The 22,903-nt window shown below is 41.8% G+C and overlaps 1 protein-coding gene across 4 annotated transcripts in view; it reads right to left on the bottom strand.

The window, feature by feature from the left end:
- CDH17 (cadherin 17) overlaps window positions 1–22,903 on the bottom strand; it is a 70,307-nt gene that overhangs the window by 16,635 nt on the left and 30,769 nt on the right. For all 4 annotated transcript variants that reach the window (XM_078441963.2, XM_060610908.3, XM_060610912.3 and 1 more), the window contains exons 4-12: window positions 22,263–22,397; window positions 21,196–21,334; window positions 18,586–18,744; window positions 18,283–18,482; window positions 15,624–15,755; window positions 15,165–15,315; window positions 9,083–9,298; window positions 5,257–5,333; window positions 3,163–3,354 (exon numbers count right to left, since the gene is read on the bottom strand). In XM_078441963.2, coding sequence (XP_078298089.2) covers window positions 3,163–3,354; window positions 5,257–5,333; window positions 9,083–9,298; window positions 15,165–15,315; window positions 15,624–15,755; window positions 18,283–18,482; window positions 18,586–18,744; window positions 21,196–21,334; window positions 22,263–22,397 — 1,401 coding nt within the window. The remainder of the gene's footprint in view (window positions 1–3,162; window positions 3,355–5,256; window positions 5,334–9,082; window positions 9,299–15,164; window positions 15,316–15,623; window positions 15,756–18,282; window positions 18,483–18,585; window positions 18,745–21,195; window positions 21,335–22,262; window positions 22,398–22,903) is intronic.

The following is a 22,903-nucleotide window of genomic DNA, read 5'->3' on the forward strand; positions in this document are numbered from 1 at the left end:
AAGATGCTAAATTAGCAAACGATAATCAGCAGAACTTAATCAGAGAGAGACAAGCCTTATCAAACCCTCTGTATCATCTTTCATAACACAGGGAGGTGCCTGCAAAGCCAAGTCAAGAGACCCATTGTGCACAATGAAAAATTATGCAGCTTTTTGAAAAAAGAGGAAAATCCTGTCATATGCTACAGCATGGAAGAACCCTGAGAACATTAAGCTAAGGGAACTAAGCCAGTCACAGAAGGATAAATACTATATGATTTCGCTTAAAGGAGCTACCTGGAATAGTCAAATTTACAGAAATGGAAAGTAGAATGGTGGTTGCCAGGAGCTGGAGGGTTGGGGAAATGGGGAGCTCCTGTTCAAGGAATGCACAGCTCCATTCATGCACGATGAAAGAGATCTAGAGATATGCTATACAACCGTGTGCATGTAGGTAAGGTGCACTATAAAATTTTAAAGGATAGATTTTATGCGATGTGTTTTTGACCATAATTTTTTCAACTAGTTTTTTTTTAACTGAGTTGAATCCTCGGCAGCTTTTTTTTTTTTTAAGTTTATTTATTTTTGAGACAGAGAGAAACAGAGCATGAATAGGGGAAGGGGCAGAGAGAGAGGGAGACACAGAATTGGACGCAGGCTCCCGGCTCTGAGCCATCAGCCCAGAGCCCGACACGGGGCTCGAACTCACGGACCGCGAGATCGTGACCTGAGCTGAAGCCGGACGCTTAACCGTCCGGTTAAGCCACCCAGGTGCCCCGTTTTTTCAACTAGTTTTAAACGTTAAAAGATGATTGACACGATGGTTCAAAAGCAATGGTACTCCCCTAGCAGCTTAATGGATATGGAATTAGAAGCCTAAGACACACACAAGTAACCACATTACAGGGTCTAATTTACTTAAAACACTAAGAACAGTATAAATACACACAACTGTTATAGTGAATACATACATCCTAAGGGCTATTGGTTAACATTTGGTATATCCTAAACCCGGAATCTACACCTTAGGGTGAGCTGTTGCTTAGCATTTAAAAGATCTTAATCAGAGATACACGCTGCAGCTACTGCAGGCCTTGAGCCACAACTACCTCAAGCAGCCCTAGAAGGTTCGTTAATTGGCAGAGTGATCTTACAAAGAGATGGGGTGATATTAGTGGTCTCCAAGACATGTAGTCTGGTTTAAGATGTGGTATAATCTCTCAGTCATCACATGAACAACAGTGTGAGCATCTGGCTAGGCTAGCAGCCTATACCCTTCCGAGTTCTAGAACTCCAGTTCTGTTCTGTCTAGGATCCTCTTTCTTTGGACAGTCAGACAAATCCTCTCACGAGAATACTGGCATCACAGTGCCTGAGGGACGGAGAGCTGGGACTTCACAGGACTACAGCACAAGCTGGATGATTCTTTTTGTGTATATGGTGCAGACTTCAGTTATTTATTCAGTCAACCAATATTTATCAGACTCTACAATGCGCCACGCAATATTCCAGACACTTGGAATACAACCACAAACACAATAAGGATGTGACAAAGATTTAGGTCAGAGGCCTGCGTGATTGTAACGTACCTCCTCACGCCAGGGTTGTGTGGGAGGATACTCACAGCTTGCACCCACCACTGATCATTCGGGGTCACCAACACCTCCCTAAAGGTGCCCAATAGCCACAAATGGTCAAGTTAACTTAAGCTGGTTCACAAAAGCCACCACAAAGAAATGTTGACATGTGGAAATTACTCGTACTGAGATGGACAGGCCTCTACTCATAGATCTCCAAAGAGCTCTGGTCCTGGACAAACTGGGAGCTGTTTGTCCCTGTCAGCATGTTTCCTGGAGCACCCACTGCCAACTCTGAAAACTGTCCTTTCATTTGCCTGTTCCTTCTGTGGTTCTTCTCCACATAGACAGCCATGAAGAAGGAGGGGGGTGGGTAGTTATAACATCATCTTTTCCAAATGTCAGACTGAGACAGGATGCTAATGGTTTGAGTTGGTCCAAACACAAACCTTGCCGCTCGATCCCAACGAGGCCCTTCGTCAGAAGTGAAGTATATGGTAATAATAGGATCAGAATCCTGACACTCTGCCCTAGGGCTCCCTTCAACACTAGCACTTTCCTCCCCGTGCTTCTATCCATTTTCTGTGACATCATTCTATTCTGTCCTCCTCTTCAGCTTTCCTTTATTCTGGTCCAAAACTTTCCTCCAGCACCTTTTTTTTTTTGCAGCCTCTAGCACACTGCACTGCAAACCTTCAACACTCAACCACACCTACAGAGACTATCACTGTAACTCTTATCCCTTTTATTTCCAAATATATTGGATGACACTGAGTACTGCTTCCTATTGAGTCATCTGGTAGACTATTTACATGCTCTAAAGCATAGATGAGGCAGCCATAGAGAAAAAAGGTCAGTTGTGGGATGGGAATAGAATGAAGAAGGGATGGGAAGATCCTGTACAAAGAAGTAGCTACTATGGTAATTAGACTTTGGCTCTAGACTTCCCAGTCCTTACAGAAGGAAAGATAAAGTGAGAGCCAGTGAGTTCAGCAATATCATAAAAGATGAAAGTAGGGGGTTGGCAGGAAGGATAGGAGGAAAGGATAAACTTGTCTATTAAACCTTGGAAGGAGATATACCAATTTCCAGTCATTATTAAAGAAGAATCTATGGATGACACATTAGAATAGAGGGTCTACGGCCTAAAGGGCTCATAGGGCTCATCCAGTCTAACATCCCACACTTGCAAAGTAAAGCCCTAAGCAAAACCTCCCCACTCCCAAGATTTAACAAATAAACATATAGAACACCTAGTTAAATTCGAATATCAGGTAAACAACAAACATTATTTTTAGTATGAATAGGTCCCAAATATTGCATGGGATACCCTTATTCTAAAATATCATTTATCCTATATTTTATATATCTTCTATGGCAACCCTCCCTCCCTCCACAAAGGTTACTTGCTGAGTTAGTGACAGACGCAGAACTAGAATCTTGGCCTTCTGTCTTTCCTGTGGATGAGAATGACTGAGTGCTCTAGGAGTCCCTCACTACACCTGCAAGGTCACTGCTAATCCATTACCTCTGCTCATAGATCCTTACACCGTCCTAAGTAACTTGATTTATCAAAAAGAAAACTTCCACTAACGGGGCTATTTACCTTTTTAATTATGACATATCCAGCGTTGGTTTGGGGATCTGTGTCAATCCCCAGGTGCCCCTCACTGTCTCCCTGTATAATACGATACAGGATTTTAGAACTCCCAGTAAATGGCTCATCAGTGTCTGTGGCCCGGATGGTCAAGATGGTGGACCCAACGGCTGTGTCTTCAGCAAGAGTCAGGTTTCCATACTAACAACAACAAAAAAAAAAATAGGAGAAGAAAATGAGAATGTCCTCTTCATCAAGCACAGTTGCCAAAGGGCAAATTTGTCTCTTTGGTTTCACAATGAACACACGTCATAGTTTGTATCAATACTTACCGAGCATGTTTTCCTACTGATAAATTTGGTGCAGTTGATTTTGACTTCAGTCATACTTGTAGACTGATGTCCATTGCACCAAGAAACAGGTCTCAGAGCTACTGGTAGGACTCTAAAATAGATTCCCCTTCTCACATCCAATATGTTTACTAACTGAAATTATTATACTAGTGATCATATAAATAAATAGCTACTATGTGTTGAATACCTAAATTGTGGCAGGCACTTTACATACGTTATTTTAGTTCATCTGTAATCCACCAAGGAATAGAGGGTAAGAGCCTGAACTTTGGAGTCAAACAGGCTGGGGATGAATCCTAGGCTTGCCACTCAGGAGCCAGGTGACTGGAAGCAAGTCATCTAATTTCCTTACGTCTCAGGTGATCATCTGTCTAATGAAAATAATAGTAGGACCTACTTCCTGCTTGCTGTGGGGATTGAGAGAGATAAAGCATGTAAACCCCCTGAATGCCTGGCACATAAGTACTCAATAAAGATAAGCAATAAAACACTCCATTGAGTAGCTATATTATCATTTCCATTTGACAGAAAAACAGAAGATTGGAAGGGTAAACCCCACCCAAGAGCATACAGCTAGTGAGTCACAGAATTGGGACTCAAGCCCATGCTTGTCCAGTTCCAAAGCCTGTGTTCTTACTCACTGGCCTAGACCATGTCCACTGAAAATCCCCCGATCATCTCTCTCGGCATCATGATCTTAAAGATGGTAATAGGCAGGGCCCAGGCGGAGGACTGGGGCAATGACAGAAGCCCACTCACTCTCTCAAGAGCCCACTTTGTATTTCCAACTCTCAAAGCAGGGTGTTCTTGTCCTCAGTGTGAAAGCACTGTCCAGATGGACCAGAAGGAAACCACAACACAAGGAAGGGCTCCTGGAGACTGAGAAGGAAGGGGTTCCTTACCCCATGCTTGTGTAGCCCCAGTGCCTGCTACACAAGTTATATTCAGTCACACCTCTTGCCGCCCCAAACCCTCTCATACATCAATTCCCTTTCTTTGTCACAGCCTTGTCCCTATTTTGATTTGTGATCATCATCACAGGGCTCTGGACCGTCCCATAACTGACTTCAAACATGACCTAACAATCTAGTCAAATGGGCTTCCCTCTGCTCTAGAATAAAGAGAGACATCCCTTTTAAGGGAAGCAGTGGTAAAACCACCCAAGTTTAAAGCCCAAATCAAAATATGTGAAATATTTTTCTTGACGTTCTCTACTGATCCTTTTTCTCCTGCTTTTTCTGACCAATTTTCGTAATTCTTGCAAATGTCTTAAGCACATCCTTCTTGAGCTTAACCGAGAGGTTAGTTTTTCTTCTCCTTTCTCTTACCCAATTATTGCAAAAGGAGTGGAAAGTGCCAATATTCCAAACATCACATTTTTGACTAAAAATGCTGGTCTGAGACCATTTATTGTCACACAATATATAATGACAAATTGCAATTAGCCATTCAACTCCATTCCATTTGACAAAGATTGCGGGTGCAGCTTTTAAGCAAGCCCTTGGAAGAAATGAGCCATTGGTAGAAGTTTATAAAATTCTGTTTATAAATGCTGTTATATACTATAACAGTGAATGCTATTGTTCCCTGAAGATTTCCACTGAGGATGGTGTCTGGGTTTGTTACCAGTTTGCCTAAAGCTACCTTTAAAGTCTGGAATTTTTCCTAACTACTTACAGTGTCTTTATCGCAGAAGTAAGGGCCAAGTAATATGAACAAAATAAAGAAAAAACAGATGAAAACTACTCACATCTGATTTTTCAAAGATGGGGATCTGATCATTGATATCAATAACATTGATCTCCACGTGACAGAGGGTTTTGAAATCTGAAAGGCAAAGTCATATGACAATAATTTTTCGTTAGAAATCATGCATTAATATTAGAAATCTGCAAGAAAAACATTGGCAAGGCAAGTGACAGCCACAGCCAGAATTCTGCTACTGACATGCAGTTTTTGTGGAAACAGAATTCTCTGCTCCCCACCTGTACCCACAAGCAGGTCACCAAAAGGAGGCTGGAGAAAGCCCTGGAAGAAGTTCCTCTGGGCGTTCCAGGCACATGGAACATATCCCCCCTCCTCAGTAAGGCTTGTCCTGATCAAGACAGTTTGGGTTTTTTTCCTGTGAAGAAACCAACCGTAGCCTTCAAAGCCTAGTGCAAAACTATCTTTCCAGAAAGCCTGCCCTGAGTAGCCCAGCTAGCTTTCTTTCCTTCTCTGAACACTTCCAGTACTTACCATCCTGCTTCTCTGTCCTCTATGGTGGGAAAGTCGGGTGCCTGTTCCCTTTCCTCCAAATGAGGGAGGAAGTGTTACAGTTAGCCCTCTCCAAAAAGCCTGGCTACCCAGCCTGTAGGAGGTGAGGGGGGTCAGAGGTAGCTCATGGAACCCTTTGGGAAATAACACAGGCTTTGAGGGTGGGTTTGACTATTCAAATATCTGGTCAGAGAGAGCAGGTTCAACCTAGGTCCAAGAGGAGCACAGAATACAGATGGGAATGGGGTGCCCAGGGAAATATCCAGAGTGAGGAACAACTTTCTTTTCTGGGGTCCCCATGGTTCTAAGCCATGATATATTATGTTGTATAATGGCTAAGACTCAGGGCTCTGGAGTCCCACTGTTAAAATCTGACTCTGTCACTTACCAGATGTGTAAGAGCTTGGTGTGTGTCACTCAAGGACTCTGTGCCTCAGTTAGTTTTTCTATAAAATGTTGATAACTGGGCACCTGGGTGGCTCAGTCGGTTGAGCATCCAACTTTTGATTTTGGCTCAAGTCATGATCCCAGGGTTATGGGATCGAGCCACGTGTCAGGCTCTGCACTGAGCGTGGAGCCTGCTTGGGATTCTCTCTCTTCCTCTGCCCCTCTCCCCCACTTGCACTAGAGAGCACTCTCTCTCTTAAATATAAATGAATGAATGAATGAATGAATGAATGAATGAAATGTCAATAACAACAGAACTGAGGTTCTTATCCCAACACAAATCTTCAGCACTGTTATCAGTGCTTTACCAGCATTACTCATTTCATCTTCAAGCTAATTTCATGACGTAAGTACTATCATCATTCTCATTTAGTTCACGAATGAGGACACCACAGGATAGAAAAGCTAGATAAGCTAACCGAGGTCACACACTAACTAGTGGTTGAGCCAGGATTCAAATCCATGTGCTCCCTTTGCTCTCTCTGTCTGCTCTCCACCCTTCACCCTGCTCTGTGTCCTGGGAGGCTGACCTCAGAAACTAACTACATGACGGACACCCTGGGTGCTGCCAATGGCAGCAGTGACAGGAGATGGGAGGAGGGGTGGGAGGACAGAAGTCGGGGGCAGTTCCCCTTTGCCAGCAGCCTCTCCTATAGGTACAAGTACAGGTCTTGCTCCTTCCGGGAATGTTCCCTTCCCTTGCCCCTTCCCACCCCGCCTCCGCCTCCGTGGAAGGCAGGCCGTCTATTATGCTTCACACCTCCCATTGCTTTTCCTTAACCTTGCCTTCAACCTTTGCAAATAACCCCTTCTTTAAATTCTTCTTGGTTATTCCTTTTGAGGAACTGTTTGCTGCTAGGATCCTGACAAACACTCAGGCATAAATGGTGTTCAAAGCACCGGACATGAGGCCAGGCTTGTGAAATAATAACATTCGAACTATAATGATGGATGCTGATTAAAGCTGGGGTCAGTCCCTGGAATATTTGCAGACAACAAGAATAGCTAGCATTGTGGTGGGGGGCGGGGCTGGTGCAGGGAGGGTGGAGGAGGGGTGGTCTCAGGACCTGAATTTGCTGGCTCCTCGCTCTGCACAAACCTCAAGTTGGGCCAACAGTGAGCCAGGATTTTATGTAAAGCTATGTTAATTAAGCCTAGTCTCTAGGCTAGAGTAGTGTACAATTGAATGTTTCATTCCAACAACACACATACACACGTATATATTTATGAATAAATATATTTCATGATCTGGTCCACATTTTCTATATAGATGTACTCACGAACACAGAGAATTTGTAATCTGATTTCCACCTTATGCTCTTGCAGCCTCAAATTGCTTCAGGTCTCAATGCATTTGCAGATGGAATTTCTTCTCCTCTATAAGCCCTGCACTATTTTATAACTTGTCATATTCATCCTTCAAAACTCAGTTCAATGAAACCCCTTCCAGAAAGCCTTACCTGCCCTCTCCCTCCACTGAGTCACTCATTGCCTTCATGGGCTACCTTGTGCATGTTTCTTGTAATTTATTTATTCACATGTCCATCTCCTTTATCATGAAATGCTCCTTGAGGACAGACACTGTGTCTTATTCATCTATGTATCTTCAGTACCTTGAATGGTATCTTATGCAAGGTAAGCGCTCAATAACTATTTGCCAAAAGAACGGATGGCTAAAGGCGTGAAACTGTTAATTCATCATAGGAAGGGATGATTTATTATACTCACTTCTGTTGTACCTCTTAACATAATGCTAGACATATATCAGGCCCTCAATATTTGCCAAATTACTAACTTCCAAAAAGTCTGTAGTAGAGGCCTATTGAACCCTAATTCTCTTCAGTATATCAATATCCATATAAAGGGGGAAAGGTGAAGAGTAGTGTCAAATGATGCTCTCTTCTTCTCTGTACCTATATAATCTATGACTCCTAGCTCAACAGTTACTGAACTATTGGTCGTGTGACATTCGGTGCTAGTTAACTCAAAGAAAGATTCTTAACCTAGGAGTGTGTGTGCCCCTCAAATAAATCTGGCTATGAATACATGTGTTTTTGTATGTCTATGCACACTTGTCTGAAAATGTGTGCGTTTCTTAGAGAATGCACCGTTTTCATCAGAGTTTCAAAGGGTCCTGGGACCGACAAAGATTAAGAACCACTTGCTTTGAAATTGTACGGGAATAAGGAACAATGTCTCCTGGTGATGTCACATGGCCAACTGGAAGCTGAGAGAAAACAGAACGCCCCCAAGTGTATTGCTCCCCCATTTTCATACAATAGAGTCCTTGGAGTCTGAAAGGGAGAATAGAAAAATACAATTAACAGGCTGGTTCGTGATCACAGCAGCCATGAGAACGTGCCTTGCTGACTTCCAACAACAGGGAACTTAATTGACAATGGCCCCGCTGCTGTGCTTTGAAATCCATCAGCACGTTTGCATTGAGGCCTCACTTCCCACGGGCTGCCCCAGCCAGTGACCGAGCAAGGCAGGCATGCCAAGGCAGGCATGTTCAAGGAGATCATAGACTCTTTTGATGGCTAACCTTGGACTCCTCAATGACCTTGGCCAACTTTTCATTTTTTCCTTTTTTTTTACTCTTAATGTTCTATGGTACTCCCACCAGCCTTCTTTCCTTCTCTCCTCCATTCAAGGTTAGGTTTGTATTGTGGTCTAATGGTTCTGATGCCTGAACTGTAACTCTGGCCTTTACCATGTTGGGCCAACTCCCTCTATGTTCCATGTGTGTTTTATAAAGGAAGGAAGAACTCTCAAATGGCATTCTGTAATACACCCAGGCATTAGAGCAGCTTAACAAATCGCAACTGGAAGGAAAACAGTATTTCACTTTTGACAGTGAACATGATACTAACCTTTGTCAGACACCTCTATTGTCAAATTGTACTGCGGAGTGTCTTGCTTCTTCAAGGACTGCCCAGCCAACTGGACCACTCCCGAGTAGGTTTGGACCAGGAAGAGTCCTTCCTTGGGAAGTTTGGGAATTTGATCCACAATTTTGTATTCTAAAACACTGTTGGCAGTATTTTCTTCATCCGTGTCATGGCCAATAAAAGTCCCAATATTGCTACCTGTGGAGAAGGAATAAAGGGAATCCATCCATTACAGGCTCTATTTAATCTATTTAATCTGTTAAAAATGGTTTTAGTGGATAAGCAGTTTCCTAGAAAGTGCTGTAAATAACTTTGAGTAGCAGACTAAAGTTCTTAGATTTATTTGGTTCCTCTCACTCTTTCCATAGCGTAGCACATCGAGCAGTATATTAGTCTGACAGGGCCAGCGTAACAAAGTACCACAGGTTGGATAGATTTAGCAACAGAACTTTATTTTCTCACAGTTTCTGAAGGCTAAAGATCTGAGATCAAGATGTTAGCAGGGTTGGTTGGTTCTAAGACTTCTCTCCTTGGTTTCCAGATGGCCATCTTCCCATGTCTTCACATGGCCAGTCCTCTGTACATGTCCGAGTCCAGATTTTCTCTTCTTAGAATGACACCATTCATATTAGATTAAGACCCACACTAATGGAAGCATTTCAACTTAACTACCTCTTTAACGAACCTAGTTCTAAATAATATTTCCCCTTTGACATACTGAGGATTTCACCATATGCGTTTTAGGGGGGACACAATTCAGCCCATAACAAATAGTGTCCTACAAAAATTCATGTCCACCTGAAACCTCAAATGTGACCTTATTTGGAAATAGAGTCTTTGCAGATGTAATTAGTTAAGGATCTTGAGATGAAATCATCCTGAATTTAGAGTAGGCTAAATCCAGTGATTGCTGTTCTTATTAGAAGAAGAGAAGACACAAGACACGCACAGAGGAGGTGGCCACGTGAAGGAGGCAAAGACTAGAGTGATGCCTTAAGCAGTCAAGGAATGCCAGGAACCACCAGAAGCTAGAAGAGGCAAGAAAGAATTCTCTCATGGCTGGCACCTTGATTTTAGACTTCTAGCCTCCAGAACTGTGAGAGAATACATTTCTGTTGTTTGAAGGCACCAACTTTGTGGTCATTTGTTATGGCCCCCCTTGGACACTAATAGACAAGACAAATGGTGTAACGAAACAAGGCTGAGCCAACTGTGGCTTGCTTCTAAGCAACTTTATGCATTGGTTGCAGAGACTGACCCCACCCCAAAGATAACACAGGGCAAAGAACAGGCACACATCCCCCACCTTGGTGCAGTTTATAGCCCCATGTATTTTATGCTGGTGAGTGTTTTGGTCCAGGGAGTTCCAGAAGTCAGAGGCTATGACTCACTGCTCCCTCTAGTTCTGAGTGAGTTCTAATAGGTTCTGGATCGTCTTGCCCTGTGAAACGAGAACTGTGGGTTTCTCAACATGCAGTAAAAGTTCCATCTTGGGGCTAAAATTTGAATACATCCCAGTTGTGGAGTTAAGTTTCACCCCTTCCCCAATCAATCTGCATCAACTGACTTACGTGGAAATTTAGGGATTTTTTTTTTTGACAGGAGAGGTAGAGAAGTATGCATGTTTTGTCTATAATGGAACCAGACACATGTAGATGTGTCTCATGGGCTGGGGAGGGGGCATTATGATCTACAAGGCATAGGCAAATATTTATCTAATATGGCAGTAGCTGCTATTTCTGAGTCCATTATGACCAAGTCACCTTTGTGGCATACATCTGCCCTTAAAAATATGTGTGTTGGAATGAAAGAGTATCTTACTAAATTCTGTGATCCTTTGTGGTCTGAGCAGCCCTGTCTTGGACCTTTCCTCTCAGCAAGTAAGTGTAACACAGAGGACACTGTTCTTCTCCCACCCCACAGGAAAATTCCAGCTGTCAGAGTCACCATGAGGACTATCAACATCAGTGACTGGGGAAATTCCAGCAGAGGATGCTACTTAGTGGGAGCAGAGAATGTTTTGGGTGGGCCAGAAGTAAAAGGAGGGCCATGTCTCTGAGTGACAAAGGCCAGGAGCAGGTGGCAGCCTGAATTGATTCAGAGGTATATACAGCATCTCTTGGGACACTCAGAAATAGTTGAGGCCGGTGGGGCAGGGAGGTGGGCCTTTGACGAGAAACGAAATTTCCTGTATGAGCACATAGAACTTGGTAACGAGTGGGATTTCAGAATTAATATTGGCATTGCTAAAACTTGGGGACATGAGTCCTATGAGATTTTGGCTAATAAAAGACACTAAAGATACCAAATCTTTGTTTACGCTAAATATAGAGAACAGACTCAATCTGTGCTGATTTATAAGAATTCCTGGCCCATTACATCCACTGTTTGACACCTTGTGAAATATAGCTACAAAATAAATTCTCACCTTTAGAGAAGCAAATATCCCCTGGGCCCCTGAACAGTTTATTCTACCAACAATGAGTTCTTCACCAGTCTCAGAAAGCTAGTACTATCCTCTTCCCAAAGGTAGGCAGCTTTTAAAATTGTTCCCAATGACCTCTCCCATATTAATGCCCTGGTGTAACCCCCACCTCTTGAATGTGGGTTGGGCCTAGTGACTCACTTCTAATGAATGGAATATGGTAAAATGATGGATGTCACCTCAGGGATTAGATTATAAAAATACTGACTTTCATCTTGGTCACCATTTTTCGAGCTCTCACTGCCCCCCACACCCAAGCTTCCCCTCTGAATCAAAGGTACCCAACTGAGCTACACTCTGATTCCTGACTCACAGAAACTTTGATATAATAAACATTTGTTTGAAACTGTGAAGTTTGGGGGACATTTGTTATGTAGCAATAGACAACTAATACACTAAATGTTAGGCCCTAAACAAAGAAACTTGAGTGATCATCTGGAAAGTTCTTCAAAGATCCTCTGCCTTCATTTAGCATCACAGACCAGAAACTTGGGAGGTTTTCAAAAAGGGCGATGCCACAAATATTTCTTGGCTATTGTAATACATTTCATTCTTACACAACTGTCACTGTTGGAAGATTCTTCCTTATAATTAACTAAAATCCTTCAAGCTGTCATTTAACCCTTCCTACTGCAGCAAGAATTAGAATAAATGAAAAAAAGAGGACCCGAGCAGAACATGCAGACAATAGGTAATCTATATAGGACTCCTGACAGCAAGAAAAGAAAAAAAACAAAACAAAACTATGAGTATTGAGCAAATAAGCCACAGGAGCAGTACTCATCAAGCTGCCAGAACGGCACCCACTGTGCCAAAAATGTGTAGCAAGAAGAGTAGAAAGATCAAAAGAAAATGGTAAGAAGGTCCACAAGGTATAGGAGGGTCTGCTTACAAGGACAGCAAGGCCCTAGGAGTGGCAGTCTAATCTTGCACAAAACAACAGACAAAAACATTTCAAGACATGCCAGCCTGTGGCACAAAAACAGACACTCAGATCAATGGAACAGAATAGAGAACCGAGAAATGGACCCACAAACGTATGGCCAACTAATCTTTGACAAAGCAGGAAAGAATATCCAATGGGATAAAGATGGTCTCTTCAGCAAATGGTGCTGGGAAAACTGGAGAGCGACATGCAGAAAAATGAACCTGGACCACTATCTTACACCATACACAAAAATAAACTCAAAATGGATGAAAGACCTAAACGTAAGACAGGAAGTCATCCAAATCCTCAAGAAGAAAGCAAGCAAAAACCTCTTTGACCTCGGCTGCAGCAACTTCTTACTCAACATTTCTCCAGAGGCAGGGAAACAAAAGCAAAAATGAACTATTGGGACTTCATCAAAATAAAAACCTTCTGCACAGCAAAGGAAACAATCAGCAAAATCAAAAGGCAACTGATGGAATGGGAGAAGGTATTTGCAAGCGACATATCGGATAAAGGGTTAGTATCCAAAATCTATACAGAACTTATCAAACTCAACACCCAAAAAACAAATAATCTAGTGAAGAAACGGGCAAAAGACATGAATAGACACTTCTCCAAAGAAGACATCCAGATGGCCAACCGACACATGAAAAACTGCTCAACATCACTCATCATCAGGGAAATACAAATCAAAACCACCATGAGATACAACCTTACACCTGTCAGAATGGCTAACATTAACAACTCAGGCAACAACAATTTTATTTCAATAAATAAAATTTAAAGAAAGTATCTTTTAGGGAAATACAAATCAAAACCACAATGAGATACCACCTTACATCTGTCAGAATGGCTAACATTAACAACTCAGGCAACAACAGATTTTGGCAAGGATGCCGAGAAAGAGGATCTCTTTTGCACTGCTGGTGGGAATGCAAACTGGTGCAGTCACTCTGGAAAACAGTGGAGGTTCCTCAAAAAATTAAACATAGAACTACCCTATGACCCAGCAATTGCACTACTAGGTATTTATCCAAGGGATACAGGTGTGCTGTTTTGAAGGGACACAGGCACCCCAATGTTTATGGCAGCACTGTCAACAATAACCAAAGTATGGAAAGAGCCCAAATGTCCTTTGATGGATGAGTGGATAAAGAAGATGTGGTACATATATGCAATGGAGTATTACTCAGCAATCAAAAAGAATGAAATCTTGCCATTTGCAACTATGTGGATGAAACTAGAGGGTATTATGCTAAGTGAAATTAGTCAGTCAGAGAAAGATAAATATCATATAGCTTCACTCATATGAGGATTTTAAGACACAGAACAGATGAACATAATGGAAGGGGAGCAAAAATAATATAAAAACAGGGAGGGGGACAAAACATAAGAGACTCTTAAATATGGAGAACAAACTGAGGGTTACTGGATGGGTTGGGGGAGGGGGGGATGGGCTAAATGGGTAAGAGACATTAAGGAATCTACTCCTGAAATCATTGTTGCACTAGATGCTAACTAATTTGGATATAAATTAAAAAAATAAAATTAAAAAGAAAGGAAGAAAGAAAGGAAGAAAAAGAAAAGAAAAGAAAAGAAAAGAAAGAAACAAAGAAAGAAAGAAAGAAAGAAAGAAAGAAGAAAGAAAGAAACAAAGAAAGAAAGAAAGAAGAAAGAAATGCCAGCCTGTTCAACCAATGGGTTCATTACCATGGGGTAATAGACAAGCAGTGTGCCAAATCCAGGGAAGTCCTAAAACTCCCAGAAATCAGGGGTACCGGGTTGGCTCAGTCAGTTAAGCATCCAATTCTTGGTTTCAGCTCAGGTCATGATCTTGTGGTTTGTGAATTTGAGCTCCGCATTGGGTTCCATGCTGACAGCACAGAGCCTGCTTGGGATTCTCTCCCCCTCTTTCTCTGCCCCTCCCATGCATGTGCTCTTTCTCTTCCTCTCTAAAAATAAATAAAGCTAAAAAAAACCTCCCAGACATCATAATGTTCTCCTAGCAGTTGTCCTCTGTACAAAACCAAAGCTATCATTCAACACAGTGAAAAGAAACAAAGCAAATTGAGAACGAAAGGACAAAAATAGGTAGGACTTGAGCTTCATCTACCATCTTCCTGAACAATTATTTGGTTCCTAGAGAGGGAGACTCAAGGGTCAAAAGCCAACTTGCATTCGTAGTGCTTACTTATTGTAAGGTATCTGACATTGGATGTAAATGATCATTTAAATCATTTAGCAAGTTTGACGAGATTTTATCGGATTGTCAGAAGGGCAAATAAGAATTGATGGGACAACCTTGTACATGAGATAACCTTATATATGTATACAGGATCCTGGCATCCATAAATGGTTATGATAATAGGGGTAGTTGGTAGTAGTAAATGGGCAGTAGTAGGAGCAATATAGTGGTGGTCGTAGTCATAAAAGCTCCAGTTTCAGAGCACCACCCACATACGTTTGAGCCAAAATACTGTACCTATGGGAGTCCAAAGTGTATTCAAACTCTGCGCTGTGTAGACATGGACAACCGATCCCCGACCAGGCTTACCTGCCCACCCACCACCTGGTAGAGAGGAGAAAGGGCTTACAGAGGTAATATATGGTGAAGAGTTACACAGCTTCGAACAGCTCTCTTTTCTTACCTATATCTTCATTCTCCTGGACCTCAAATACGGTCACCGCAGAGGGACATGTAGGTGGATTATCATTAATGTCTTTCACTTTTACACGAATTTGCAGTGGGAAGGCAAGCGGTTTTCCCATCTCATCCTTTGCCACGGCATAAAAAACATACTACAACAGGAAGATCAGTGTTAAGACAGGACTCCTCCATCATCCCCTTTAAAAGGCAGAGGAAACAGCTTGGATTTACCCCTTTATTTTCAATTTACTTAGAGCTGGAAGACGAGAAAAAATGAAATGAGTTGGATCTGTGGGTGTGCTCTCATGTCTTTGAGAGAAATAATATACTGGGGTCCAGAACACGGTTTGGGGCTCTGGTTGTCGTTGTTGTTTTTATGTAAAATCGATTCTGCGTTTAGTTGTCCGTAGGCACTGGACTCCGTCTTGCTACCTGTGAAACTCCTCCCAGACTTACTCACCGAATCCTTTTCTTCACGGTCCAAGGGCTGAGTCACATAAATACCTCCTTCCTGGTCAATTGAAAACGGTAAAGTTGACAGCTTCTCCTTTTCAACTAAGGAGTATTGTGCACCTGGCTCATTCCACTGCACCTACAGGGCCCAGAGTGAATTGCGAGAAAAGATATATCAGGACCAAGAGAACCGGAAAGGGATAAACAATTTTCCGGTTTTCAATTTGAAATTTCTGACGATCTTGTTTTTATGTCTGTGTTTTCCTAGAACCACTTCATACTCAACCAAAATTAAGCCTTTTGTTTTCTTGTTTTACCAAGTTACATTGCTCAAAAAAAGCACACAGGGGTGTTTTTCTTCTCTAAAGCAGGTCTTCGTGAATCTTTAAAGAATTTGGGGGTTGCTCCTTTGGAGGTCTGACCATGGAGACTTCATATCCATGAAACATTAGTTCAAGAAACAAAATGTACTTTGCAGCTGGTACTATCTGCGAACAAATCCATGACATAGGACAAGTTTCTGAAACTCAACAATGGCGATGATAAAAGCAGTAGGAGACACTCTAAACTCTTCTCCATGCCATTATTTAAGTAAGACAAATAGTACATAAATAAAGCACATTCATCCCCTAAATATTTAGTCTTAGAGACTCCAAAGACAAGAATAACTGCCAACTCCTAGTGTTGTTCGTAAACAACTTGGCAAAAAATAAACTGAATGGTAAGATCAGTCAACTTGCTAGAGACACAGCCTGGCCTCTCTGACATTCTAATACTTATAATAACACCTACAGAGGATCTGCCACATGCCAGACACAATTCTAAACACTCTTATGTACGATTTCATTAAATTTTCAAAGAGCCCCATGAGGTGGAGAGGTAGAGACTATTATACCCATTGTATAAGTGAGGAAACCAGGGCACAATGTCTACGGCTATGAGAAATTTCTCTATGGCTATGAGAAATTTCCAGACTAAACTATTCTCTCAGACCAGCTCGGGAAGGGTATCAAGGAACCACCCTTGCCCCTTGTTAGCTGTTTAAACACCACCCTCCTGTCAAGCCAAAGACCATGTTCTTGGTTCTAAGAGAGCTCCCCTTGTGTCCTAAAAATTCAGTCTGACTTCTTTTCTCTTGAGCTGTTCCCTCTACTCTTCTTGCTGGGTCTCAAGACACCCAAAGCACTTTCCCCAGGCCTGGGTATTAGGTGCAGCACCTCGAATTTCTTTACATTGACAGCCCTGAGAACAAACAAACACGTGTGCTCTTTTTAGCATTTCTAAGTCCTTGTGGGGATAACCTACATAATAAATAAGACTTTAGTAAAGGCCCCAAGTCTGAAATTTGCATGGCTGTGAGTCCTGACACATTTTCTTAGCTGATAAAGCAGAATATCTCTTGCTTTCATTCTTTTTTTTCACCCCGAAGGTGAAGTTCATTAATTCAATATTTCAATAAATAAAAATCCTTTTAAGATTGACAATAGGTATGATGGGATGGGCCATTCCAGGACCCCTTAACAACATCATTCAGAAAAATATCTTAGGGTAACTACAGACTGAGATGCATAATATTAAAACCTTTTATCCATGTTCACAAATACTGTTGCTGAGTTACTCTTCACAACAACCAGAGAGGTATTATTATCCCCATTTTACTGAAGAGGAGCTGGGGCTCAGAGGAGTTAAATGGCTTATTCATGATCAGTCATTAAAATAATGGAGGGGCATGTGGTTTTGGTTATCTGCTTCAAAATCTAGTGCTCTCTCACTAACCCACAGTTTTCACGTCAAGGAACCCCCTGATCTTACAGAAAATATCAGATCTGGGTGGACCTGAAGGTGGATTTCCAGGATCTAAGGTAGGAGGGGACCCAGGGTGAGAGCACCAACCACAGAAGTGGGAAGAGGGGGGACATTTGAATGAAGAGTAGAGGCACATATAGGAGATGGAGTCGCAGGAGGGTGGTCTCCAAGAGTACAGGTTGCCTACTTGACTCCTACTCTTAGCCAGTCCTGTGTCTGTCCCTCAGTCTCTGATGGGATGAGTCTATCGGATAGAGATTTTCTCACAAGAATAAGAAGCAGTCTTTCAAAAATATTTGCAACTCCTATTCAAATCATGTATATTAGTAGTATCTACTTGGAAGGGAAGGTGAGTACAATTCTTTTTTAAAGCTTGTGTATGTGTGTGTATGTGTGTGTATCTGAATCCAAGTTGGTAAAGTCCAGGGTTTATCCATGATAATAAACTAATAAATTCCAGAGACTCAGGGCCAGAGACTTTGTCTATTTAGTTTGTTTTATAATTATGCTATGTAAAAATGTACCCAATAAATATATCAGTGAAGACCATGACAGAGGGCCTCTACAAAGTGAGGCCATTTATCTCATTGTCTTGAGGGGTGCCTGGGTGGCTCAGTTGGTTGGGCATCCGACTTTGGCTCAAGTCATGATCTCGCAGTTTGTGGGTTCAAGCCCTGTGTCAGGCTCTGCACTGACAGCTCAGAGCCTGGAGCCTGCTTCAGATTCTGTGTCCATGTCTGTGTCTGTGTCCCTTGCTTGCGCTCTCTCTCTCTCCCTCTCTCCCTCTCCCTCTCAAAAATAAATAAATAAACTAAAAAAAAAAGTTATCTCGTAGTCTGGAGACATTCCTTGGGCACTACCTGAGTGATTTTGATGGGGTGAGGATCAGTTGAGTTTTCTACAATCTCCACAGGCTCTGGTGCTTTCCAAATATTCTCCTTCACCATAATGTTCACAGATGTGCTGTCACTGAAGGAATGATCATTCTGGCCTCCCATGTCCTTCACTGAGACCACCAGTCTGTAGGAAGGATTCTTAATGGGATCCAATTCCCGAGATCCTATGAGAAGTAGGAGAGAAGAGAAAAGGAAATGTCTCCAAGGGTAACACAGATCTACGTCCCTCTTCCTGACTCAGTCTTATGAGGGCATCATTTGACTTACCTTCTAGGGTAAGGGAAATTGCCCCTGTTTTGTTGTTGATCTGAAAGTACATGACATCATTGACCTTGGGAAGCTGGATGATAATTTCATAAATAAGCTGACCATTGGGAGTAGTTGGGTCATCCAGGTCTGTAGCATTGACATACATGAAGGGTTTTCCTGTTTAACAAAACATATCCAGAGAAGAAAAATATGTTAATTGAAATCCAAACCAACCATAGCCACTTTTATCTTCTAAGAGGCAGAAATAGGATGGCAGAAGGTACCATAATTTATACCAGTGGGGAAATAAATCTTTACTCTGCTTCCTTCCCCTAGGATGGGGTTTCTTGAAATATGGTCCAGGGACTTGTAGGGGTCTTTGAGATTATTTTAGGTTTGATGGAGTCATGCACATGTAAAAGATCCAGTCAAGCACAAGATAATTTGATGGATTTTAGCATAAAGGAGTATCAAAAAAAAGGCTTTGGTATAGTTTCAGATTTCACATTGTCACCAGCCTTTAAGAAACCACCACTTGTTGAGTTCTGGTGTAGTATCAAAGAATATCCACAGTTATCTGAGGATGCTATTACAATACTCCTCCCTTCTTCAACTGCGTATCTGTGTGGGGCAAGTTTTTCTTCATATGCTTCAACTAAAACAGCCTATAGCAACAGAATGGGTGCAGAAAAGGACACAAGAATCCAACTGCTTTCAGTTAATTAATCCAGTTATTAAAAAGATGTGCAAAGATTAAAACAAAGCTATTCTTAATAATTCCTTTTGTCCTTAAAAAGTTATTTTCATTAAGATGTTTATTATTACTTACAATGAATTAATTTTTTAAATTTCTAATATGGTAAATATTGATAATCAGTGATGTCCTAGAGCCAGCTCTTGAAAGCCAATGGTTGAATTTCCAGAAACTTTGTGAACCAATTATTAACACCACTGGTAGCTTAAAATAAGCCATGTTGGGAGTATTTATACCACAGAAATTGGAAAATGTTACAAATCAGGGCTTCTCCCCTCAGAAAGATAGCTATTAAACATTTACCAGCACATCACTGGATATAATCCACATATTCAAAAGATTTTTGGAGTTGTTAATAATTTTTAAAAGAACACAGGAGCCCTGAGACCAAAAATGTTGGGAACCACTGATCTAGAAGACCCTATTGGTGAAGAGAGAAAGGGTAAGACTCAGAAGATTCTTGGGGTGCCGGGGTGGCTCAGTTGGTTAAGTGTCCGGCTTTGGCTCAGGTCATGATCTCACAGTTTGTGGGTTCAAGCCCCGCGTTGGGCTCTGTGCTGACAGCTCAGAGCCTGGAGCCTGTTTCCGATTCTGTGTCTCCCTCTCTCTCTGTCCCTCCCCTGCTCATGCTCTGTCTCTCTCTGTCTCAAAAATAAATAAAACATTAAAAAAATTTTAATTAAAAAAAAAGAAGATTCTTATTTAGCAGAATTCATAAGTGAGTCTTTGGTTGTGGTCTCAGGGACAGAAAGTGAAATTGCTGCACATGATAAAGTGGAAGAAATGTTCTTCCTGAGTTATTAGAAGTGGCACTGAAGAAAGAGATACAAGATTAAGTAACACAGAGGGAAACTTGACATTGAGTTGGTGGAAATGGCCAAGAGTCTTTATGAAAACTCAGAAGTCTAATATTCACATTTGTTTTCTTCATATTCATATTATGATATAATGCTCCTTCATCTCCCCAAATCTTCAATAATGCCTTGATGAGGGGCTTTAATGTAAATGAAGGGTAGAAGCATGGTGAAGGGATGGACTGTAAGCAGGAGTTGCAAGTAAGAGAAGAAAAAGAACTGGGAGCCAGCAGTGACCATAAACGTGTAGATTTCTGGGAGAATGTAAGAGACTGAGCTCACTTCCCTAGAGTATTCTTGAGTGTCTTAGAGCTCTAAGGTATTCTTTTTTTATATAGTTTGTTTATTTATTTATTTATTTATTTATTTATTTATTTATTTTGAGAGAGAGAGAGAGAGAGAGAGAGAGAGAGAGAGAGAGACAGAGAGCAAGTGGAGGAGGGGTAGACAGAAAGGGGCAGAGAGAGAGTCCCAAGCAGGCTCCTGCACTGCCAGTGCAGAACCCAACATGGGGCTTGAACCCACGAACCATGAACTCATGACCCGAGCCAAAACCAGGAGTCAGATGCTCAACCAACTGAGTCACCCAGGTGCTCCCAGCTCTAAGGTGTTCTAAAGCTCATTCTAGAATCATAGTTCTCAACTGGAGAGATTTTGTCCCCCGGGTGACATTTGGCAATGTCTGAAGGCATCTTTATTGTCACAGCTTGGGGAGAGGGGTTGCTAACAGCATCTGGTGAGTAGATGGCAGGGATGCTGCTAAACATCCTAACATGCACAGAACAGCCCCTGACAAAAAGAGAATTATCAGGTCCAAGATGTCAGTAGTGCCAAAGCTGAGAAACCATGTCTTAGAGCAATGGAGATAATAAACTAACTCCTAGATGACTGTTGTGAAATTTAAATATGACAGGAAGTGCTTAATGAGTGATAGCCGCAGCTGTTAGCCATACAAATCTGCTCCTCCTGCCTGCTATTCTTCTATCTTTCCATAAATATCTCCAGACTCCTGCCTTTTACCTGGACGAGAATTCTGTCTTACTGAGCCTTCATAGTTTGGCTGGAGAAACATGGGTCGATTGTCATTGATGTCCTTCACTTCTATGGTGATGGGAACTGGGCCCTCCACTGTGGCTCCATAAGCATCCAGGGTGGAGACCTGATGTAGAAAGGAAAAGGAAACCACCGTGATGAGTCTGAACTTCATATCACACACTCAAAAGTCAGTTGAAGGAAATTAGACATCAAAGATCCAATAGCCTTGTGACTATAGGGGTGAAAGACACCCATAAAAGCCCTATATTGGGAGGTACTAAAACAGGGACCCTATCCGTTAAATATGGCTAATCATGACTTTGTTCTTCCAGCAGTAGGGTATACTGGACACTGGATGTGCTTCTTTTCTAAATAGTTGGAGTCAGTTAGATAAGAACACTTTGACCCTTAAGGCTGTGGAAGTGCCATGTCCTCTTACAGAGCATTTTAGTGGTCAACCTGCAAAGCCAATAGAAGTTACCAGACAGGAAGCTTTTGCTTGTTCTTTTTTTCCTACAATTAGTTCTCTGCCATTCCCATGTATTCAGCTACAAACCATGAAAAACTAAGGAGGACAAAGAGGGAGAAGTTATCTTCAGTCAGATCCTCTGACCACTGGTTACTTCTGCTTCTTGCAAGGCCCACAGGAGGTCTGTCCTAGCACTGATGCTGCCTTCTCTGTGGATCCGGAACCCACACAACAACCAAAGGAAGATACCAGCGAAATATCAGAGAAGGGTTGGCTTGGTTTTGATCCAGGTACTTGAGCATGGCCATGCATGGGCAAGCAATGCTTTCTGAGGGCCTTGGCAATTTAAATTGGGTTACTCTGGTTAAAAAGCCTGAAGAAAAGGGGTACCTTTGCCATACCCAAAGGGGTATCCCTTTGTAGTTGGTAAAAAATTGTCAAATGAGGTTTGCAAAGCATGACATTAATGTCAAGAGAGCCGTAACAGGATTCTGTGAAAGAGATGCAGGTGCCAGTGATTCTTCTAAGATAAAAGATGTTCAGAGAGGTTGGAGTTAGATTCCTGTGTCTGGTTTCAATTCACCTGGAGTTTGTGAACAGCTCTTGTTTCTCTATCCAGGGCTTTGTTATGATACAAAAGTCCATCCGGTTGTATCTGAAATATGCCATCTGTCTCTCCAGTTAGTTTGAAAGTCACAGCAGGAGGACTGGCCTTAAACTGGGGAAGAAAGCAAAAATCAGATTAGGTTGTAAGGAAAAAACAATGTTGCAGAATTTGTAGAAAAGGTGACGTTTTCATTTGTACAATCACTAAATAAGACCTGAGCTTTTAACGTGGTGCATTCGAAAAGTTCGCTCTGGGTGGCTCAGTTGGTTAGGCATCAAACTTGGGATCAGGTCATGATCTTGTGGTTCATGGGTTTGAGCCCCGTGTTAGGTTCTGCACCGACAGCTCAGAGCCTAGAGCCTGCTTCCAATTCCGTGTCTCCCTCACTCTCTGTGCCTCCCTGGCTTACACTCTGTTTCTCTCTCTCTCTCTCTCAAAAATAAACAAACATTAAAATAAATAAATAAATAAATAAATAAATAAATAAATAAATATCCGCCTGAATATTAACTATTTATCTTTTAAAATACATTTCCTCAAGAAACAATGTATAATATAATTTAACACATTGATAAAAGTAAATTGATGCTTTAAATTGTGGCTGTAGTTAGATGAGA

The sequence above is a fragment of the Panthera onca genome, chromosome F2 (assembly GCF_046562875.1).
Source record: "Panthera onca isolate mPanOnc1 chromosome F2, mPanOnc1 haplotype 2, whole genome shotgun sequence".
In the NCBI taxonomy this organism is placed as follows: domain Eukaryota; kingdom Metazoa; phylum Chordata; class Mammalia; order Carnivora; family Felidae; genus Panthera; species Panthera onca.